The 7,825-nt window shown below is 38.6% G+C and overlaps 1 protein-coding gene across 1 annotated transcript; it reads left to right on the top strand.

Moving 5' to 3' along the window:
* Positions 1 to 1,925: 1,925 nt before the first annotated feature.
* On the top strand, positions 1,926 to 6,929 carry crhbp (corticotropin releasing hormone binding protein). The gene is made up of 7 exons (XM_051412531.1): positions 1,926 to 2,063; positions 2,173 to 2,266; positions 2,877 to 3,034; positions 3,664 to 3,874; positions 4,542 to 4,687; positions 6,060 to 6,177; positions 6,262 to 6,929. The coding sequence occupies exons 1-7, from the start codon at positions 1,974 to 1,976 to the stop codon at positions 6,414 to 6,416; spliced, it is 972 nt and encodes a 323-aa protein (XP_051268491.1). The 5' UTR covers positions 1,926 to 1,973; the 3' UTR covers positions 6,417 to 6,929.
* The last annotated feature ends 896 nt before the right edge of the window (positions 6,930 to 7,825 follow it).

The following is a 7,825-nucleotide window of genomic DNA, read 5'->3' as shown; positions in this document are numbered from 1 at the left end:
AAGGCAGGCGTGAAGGCAGCTTAGTGAATGTGGGTGTGAGGTGAATGCTGTATAAATCACAGCAGGTTGTCACATGAGTTAGACGTCGCTGCTGTGTGAATACGAACCTCCCATCATCAGACAGTCAAACAGATACAAGGGAATCCCATAGATGAGGAAACTGACCCCGACCCAAACACAAACCTCCATCTGCGCCTCCTCTTCCTCGTCCTGTATCATGTATGTTCTCCACATGGATTTACTCCTGGTGGTGCTGGAGAGAAAGTGTTTTTCAGTTTCTGGCCTTTCCTTCTCTCCTTCTGGCCTTGTTTGTGTGTTCACTAATCGAACAAACCACTGAGAAGTACAGATTATATGCAACGCTGATTTACCGTACTCACTTATTTAAATATCAAAGATTACACATTAAAATGATGTATTAAACTGTGGTTGCTACATAGTTTTAAATTGCTATATTGACTCATTGAAATTTCAGAAATTGAATGGTAGCGTAGGATTTGTGTAGCCAAATGCATTTGCATTAAATGCACTTACATTCAGTGTTACACATCAAAACACATTTTCAAGTGTATTGCCGTTGAATGTATTTCCTTCCTTTCTATAAGAAAACATTAGGTGATTTTAAAGTATTTTAAATCCAGCATTTTGTGGTTGTGTTACCACCACATGTAGCTCAGTGGCATTAGCTGGAATATGTATTGCATCACCCTCGTGCACGAGATAAACAGGGTCTCGCTCACAGAAACAACAAGTAGAGGTCAAAAACTCACCAGGGAACCTTTAATGTATCAGTCAATCATATTCATTTATTTGTAGAGCACCTTTCATACAGGTTAATGCAATTCAAAGACTGACAAACTCATAATAAGACCCTTTTTTAAATGATTTTCTAATCATATACTATATATTTCTATTGATCAGTTTATTCTACACAATCTCTAATCACAAACTAAATCTTACATTTAGTATTTTACCCTATTTAGGTAACTGCCCTGTGTACCTGTTTCTTTGTTTTTTGTATACACTATGCATTCCACTGTGTACTGAGTAAGCCATGCTTATTTAATTCATAGAAATTGTGACAGAATACTAAAAACACTGTGTTTCTTACCAGACTTGCTGTTGTCATTATGGATCTGTGAAGGTGTAAACTTCAATAAATCCACATTTTCTCCTATGGATAATCAATTTGGCTGCACATTTTATATCTTCTGATCACATGATGACATTTGCCTGTTTTCATCAGTCCGGAATAAAATATGAGTTTAGCTCCAAAGTTAATTCTGGACTTTCAGCAGTTGTCAAAACAATTTTACCTAAAGATCCATTCACCAGATGTTCTGGAGCTTTCCATCATATCTCTTAACCTTCATTCAGCTTCGTTCAGTTTAAATTTACATTAAAAAATCTCTTAGTTTTTCCTTACCCAGATAAAAGGTGTAGGGACAGAGGTTGTCTGTAGTGTCCAGATTGTAACAGTTACTTGATTTATGATACAAATGCTTAACATGAGCATGAACATGAGCATGCTCCAATGGATTGAGTCAATAATCTGTACATTTTTACCTGCAAATAACAAAAAAAAAGTGGCAGTTCAGACTTAAAATAGAGTAAATAAGTTTCCATCATGGGTCAGCTGTTTAATGATCAGCAGGACTGAAGCTACCTGAGACAATCTGAGGGAAGATCCTGACGTCTGATTTATGTTTGCTGAGCATCTTTTGGCATCAGCTGCCAGTCTCTCTCTCTCTCTCTCTCTCTCTCTCTCTTTCTCTCTCTCTCTGTCTGTCTCTCAACTGTCCATCCTTGCTCTCGTCACAACCACGCAATTGGTTGGGTAAGGGGAGGGGGGTCCACGGTGGGTGACAGCGACCCTGTCAGCTGGTCGTTACAGTTACTTGGTCCTATAAAACGCGGCGCTGGTCGCAGAGCAGCTCACACTTTCTCCGCTCAGGTGAGACTTGCAGACAGAGATGCGCGTTATGGAGCGCACTTTCCGAGAGCAGCTCTTCTTTCTGGTGTTGTGTCTGTCTGTCCTCAAGGGAGACTCCAGATATATTGAGGTAAGTGTCAGGATGTACTTCAACTTTGTTGTTATTCACTTCTGTGCAGATTTACACATAAGTTCCTGTTAAACTTTGTGCATACTTTTTTTTTTTTTTTTTCCCCCAGAACAACGAGATCTCAAAAGATGAATTATTTTCATTTTTCAACTCGGAGCTGAAGAGAGAAATACCTGAGGAATTAATGTACCGTCGCCCTTTACGTAAGTTATATGAAATCTACATATATAACCTATTTCTTATCAAAAATCTGTTTATGCAGCTTATGTTTGTGTATGAGAGCAAGATAAAAAGCTTTTATGTATCTGTCACATAAACTGTCTTTACTGCAAAATTATAAACTGTCAATTCTGAACAAGAAATGTAATATATTTCTTTTATGTTTTTGATTTTTGAATAATTTTCAGATTTTATTTTATTTATAGCATCTCCACCTTCTGATCATTGTCCTTCATTTATGTATTTTTCAATAACCAGGTTAACATGTTGTGTTGAAAATTTTAAGTTTTAAGTTTAAAATTTGTATCAAGGTACAAAATATGTGATATATTGTGAGATATTGGCTATTTGAGAGAAAATTTAATAGGAAATATCAGGTTTTTCAGTTTTAATTTGTTTTATCGGCATAACAGAACATTTATTTGAGTAACAGAGGAGCAAAATATTAGATAAAGTAGGAACAATAAAGGGAAACAAATGGTAATTACAGTATTAATTAAAATAAAAAAACATCCCATACACTCTGTTTGTAGTGGTTGTGTTGAATGCACATCTATTATAAATCGTATAAATGTATGTGTGATTGTCTCTCAGGTTGTCTGGACATGGTTGCAGTGGAGGGTCAGTTCACCTTCACAGCGGAGCGCCCTCAGCTCAGCTGTGCTGCTTTCTTCATGGCAGAGCCCAACGAGGTGATCAGTGTGGAATATGACAATGTTGACATCGACTGCAAGGCAGGGGACTTCATCACGGTAAACTAACATCTTGTCATCGTTTTCCTCCTCTTACATGTAACAAAACCTTCCTCAGGTGTGAAATGACGTCTAGATCTTGGAAGTGGAGCCAAAATATCAACTTAAAATGATTCCTTTATTTACAGACCTTCAGCTCTAATTGCAACATCCTCCACTCCTGTAAACAGCTTCTTAGGTGCATTATATAATTCTGTATGTATTTAGTAATCACTGGTGATGACATGTGAACACGTTTTTGTTGTTGTAGTACAGCCTGTCTTTGTTTTCATGCCACCAAACTGGGGTCAGTGAACCTGTTAAGCTTAGAAACACTTCCTGATTAGACAAAAAGCTCCTTTAACGTAAGGCAATTGTACATAACCTGCTTACTTTAGGTGAGCTGCCCTCCAATCTCCTCCTCTGTGGTTACTCCCTCCACGCTAAATGTACCACCATAGTCTAAACCTTTTAAGTTCAATGTGTTTCCCACAGCAAGATCAACCACAACGCACTCTTTTTTAAAAATATTTTTTCATTCTACCATTCTATTTTACAATTACTTTAAACAAAACCCTGCAGAAATCATCTTTGACTGAATATGAATAGCCATACTTTCAGCTTCTCCCCTCTTAATGTGTCCCATGAAGGTGTTTGACGGCTGGGTGATGAAAGGAGAGAAATTTCCCAGCTCCCAGGATCACCTGCTGCCTCTGTACGAGCGATATGTGGATTACTGCGACTCAGGATCAGTGAGGAGAAGCGTGCGCTCCTCTCAGAACGTGGCCATGGTCTTCTTCCGCATTCACAACGCTGGCAGCAGCTTCACCCTGACATTCAGGAAACACATCAATCCTTTCCGTAAGTTTGACCGTAAATAAACTATACAATGCACACATGCATGCAAATGTAGCTTTCAGCCCATTTGTGCAGCAATTAATGTGTGAGTCTGGGGTGTTAATACAAGCCTGGCAGGGTGCTTTAGTCATCAATTGCACCAACAGGGAACAGTTTGTCATCACTATGTTTCTGGATCAGGGCCAGGATCACATGGCAAATGATGTCCTACAGTGACATGTGAGGACAAGAAAAAAAAGGGCCAAATTAGTTGATTTCTCTGTTAAACCTGTGCAATGATTTAATCCCTGACAATTTCCATAGTTTTTAAAAGACCACTTCATTTGCTTTCATGGCATTAGACTTGAATTCTATCAAAAGCAACATTTATTTCACTCTATGAAGCGTTAGCGCCTGTACATTTGGTTTCACCAACCAGCTCAAATAATCAGAAATAAAAGGAGCACTTTGTAAATATGAGTTTGGTTCCATCTGCTTTGACAGAACAGGTGCTCAAATATTAAATCACCTTTACATTTTTTAATTGCGTTTTTCTTTCCGTTCAAACTATATCACTACTATCACTATTGTCACTGTGCCTGTGCTTCTGTGTGTTCACCTTGACAATCCATCTAGGAAATCCTTGTTGCCACATCCCTCCCTCCTTTCACCATTTCTTGTCTCCTTGCAGCCTGTAATGTCATCTCCCAGTCACCAGAGGGCAGTTACACAATGGTGATCCCGCAGCAGCACAGGAACTGCAGCTTCTCCATCATATACCCAGTGGAGATCGACGTCTCTGAGTTCACACTGGGACACTTCAACAACTTTCCCAAGGTGAACAACTCCAGTACAATGGAGATTCATTCAAATTTGTGCAGTGCTCAAAACTTACACCTCAGCAATAAGTCTTTCCAGAGACTTCAGCTTCAGTTACATGCTATTACCCACTTAAGAGTGATTTTTGCATTGAACACTATATATCTACATACATATCTACATACTTTGCCTGAAGCTTATGCCTGCTAGCAGATCTTCTGACTTTTAATACACAAGTTCCTTTTGCAAAAAACTTTTAGTCTTTAGAAGTAAACAGCAACAAGCAAATTTCTCCAGTGTGACATCAATAAAGTCTATCTTATCTTATCCTAAGTCCTCATATGGCAGAACAGGTATAAAATCAATATTTTATATTAACAATGGATCAAAGGTGGTAGCTCATACTAAAGAACTCTGCAGTTCCCCTCAGCTCTTTGGAGTATCTTAGCACCTTTCAGCTTGTTCTTTTAGTTTTACAGCCCACACATTTACTTTCTTTTACAGCTCATACCAGTGAAGCTGACAGCCAGCTGTTATGTAGTTAAAAAGCTCTAAATCTAACAGTACACTACCTGCTCACTAACAAACAACAGACAAAGTTAGAGACTATAACTGGTAAACATAATTGAGCATTTAGAAGCTAAAGAGACAGATACTGCCTCCAGGAGTTGGTGGAGACCAAAACAGAGGTACAAGGAGAGTGAATATTGGACCTATATTCACCAGGTGGCCAGAAACTTGATTCCAAATGAATGATAATATTTGTATCTGCTGAATGTGTAAATAGGCAACTGTTAACAACAAGTTTACCATATCAACTTAAAGCTGTCAGTGTTGTAGTTACAGCTAGTTTCTGCTGCCTCCAAGTAGCCAAAAAGCTCCGTCCGAACTGCGATTGGTTTTAAATTCACATGCTTTGTACAGCTCCTCCCCAACACTCTTATGATGTTTAAAGGACATCAGGCAACCTGGTGTTTAGCTCCTGAACTCAAGCACAGGGTGTAATGACCTATCATTTCATTTTTCTGGAGAGCACAGTCATTATTCGAATAAAGGCATAAGATTGCTTGTCAAGAAAGTATAAAGAAGAGGGCTCTAAAAATAAAAAAGACACACAAAATGACATCTTACAGGATACAAACACACAAAACCACTGCGTCTGTAGCCCTCGGTTTTAAAAAAAATATGCATGATCTTTTCTATAATGCCTTTTATTGCCTTGACTTTCGTCATTTCATCATTATATTTTACCTTCAGTGGACTTCGGTGTTTGTATGCTGGCATATCCTACCTTGTCAGTGCACTGTGATAAATTGCATGTCACTCCACTGAATCCTGCTGATGGATAGTATTTGCCACATCTCATAAACCCATGTGTTGATGTCCACAGAGGTCCATGCCTGCTTGTGCAGAATCAGGAGATTTTGTGCAGTTGCTTGGAGGAAATGGCATCGACACGTCAAAGCTGCTGCCCATCACAGACCTCTGCATCTCCTTCACCGGACCCAGTGAGTACACACTGATCTGCTTTCCTTCCACATGATCAAACCCTGCTGGTTGGACTAAGACTTTCCTCTTCTTTCCCCCTGCAGCCCACATGAAGATCGGCTGTGACAACACAGTGGTGAGGATGGTGTCCAGCGGGAGGTTTGTGAGCCGTGTGTCTTTCAGCTACAGGCTATTGGACAGCCAGGAACTGCAGACCATCAAGCTCAACAATGTGGAGGATTTCTGTTTCAATAACTGATCCCAGCTGGATCATAAAGTGACAAATGTATCATTTGACTGCAAACATTTTTAAAATTATTTTACTAAAAGCAAGAGATCCACCTGCTTGGTCCCTCTGATTAGATGAAATGTCTTAAAAATAAGATATATACATTCACAGTTATATTATGATATTTTAAACTCCAGACTTTCCTTACTTTGTTTATTTTTTTATTATTTCTTTCCATCTTTTTTCATTCATTCTGGTTGTTGCTGAATAAAGCTTAATCAAGTGTCCTTTGTGTTTGGTGGAACTGCAATTGTTTTTATTTTTGCTTTGTGTACAATACGTGTATTTATGAAGATGAGACTTATTCTATTGTTATTACGTTGCATATGGGTTCATGGCCAACATTCTTGAAAAGGAATGGTGCTAAAATGAATGTTACCTTCTGTTTATTTTGCTGAATGATACATGATGTGTTCATCGCCATTATGCAGTTAAATTTGTATAAAACCTTTTTGTAATAAAATTATACCGCATGACAAAGCACTCAACTGTGGTTTTGGTTTTTCAATCGTATCATTCTGCGCTCAAAAGCTTTCTGTGATCAGGCTCAATTTAATGCTTTTACTCAAGATGCAAAAAGCGTCTTTTAATTCATAAACTTACATTTAGCTCACATTTATTTCCATGATCTGAGCCATTTGTCTGATAAATATAAGTTATACGTTTATATGCTTTTTCTATACATTTCTATAAAGGGTATTCACCACTCTTTGTGCTCATTGTGTTTACAGACAATTCCTGCAACTGTTCCTGTCTGTTCTGTGCACTGCTCCATTAAATTACTTTCAATTCATTAGTTTCAGTGGAGGAACACATATGGGAGGTGTTTACTGCTCCACCTTTCCAGACAGCACTGTTTCTGTCTGTCCAGTAGTCTGCTAAAGTAGTGTGACAAAACTTTGAAGACGTTCTCTTGTCTAATTTGGAAAGGTTTGAATGATAAAGCCATTGCTTGCTTGTAACTCTAACCTGATCCCATAACCCTCCATCCATGATGAATTAGCCTGTATGCTATGTTATGGTAATGTCATGGCTACAGGGATGGCAATGTTGGTTGGTCCACCACAGTGGTCCAGACTTAAATATATTATATCAACTACTGGATAGAGTGCCATGAAAGTTTGTACAGACATTAATGGGGCCCAGAGGATGAATCCTACTGACATTGGTGTTCCTCTGACTTTACCTTTAGCGCCACCAGCAGTTTTAATTTGTTCATCACCAAATACCTGCAAAATGAACGCCATTCCCATCAGTCCCAGCTGAACTTTGTATTTAGTGCTAACTGGCAAAATGTTAGCATGCTGTAGTGTTGTGTCGTCCATGCACCTTTCACTCTAAAGAATAAATCTTTTGGATGAACAAACTGCACTAAATAA

This window comes from Dicentrarchus labrax, unplaced genomic scaffold, assembly GCF_905237075.1.
Source record: "Dicentrarchus labrax unplaced genomic scaffold, dlabrax2021, whole genome shotgun sequence".
NCBI lineage: Eukaryota > Metazoa > Chordata > Actinopteri > Moronidae > Dicentrarchus > Dicentrarchus labrax.
The sequence above is the reverse complement of the archived record's forward strand: the minus strand, read 5'-3'. Positions and strand labels throughout refer to the sequence as shown.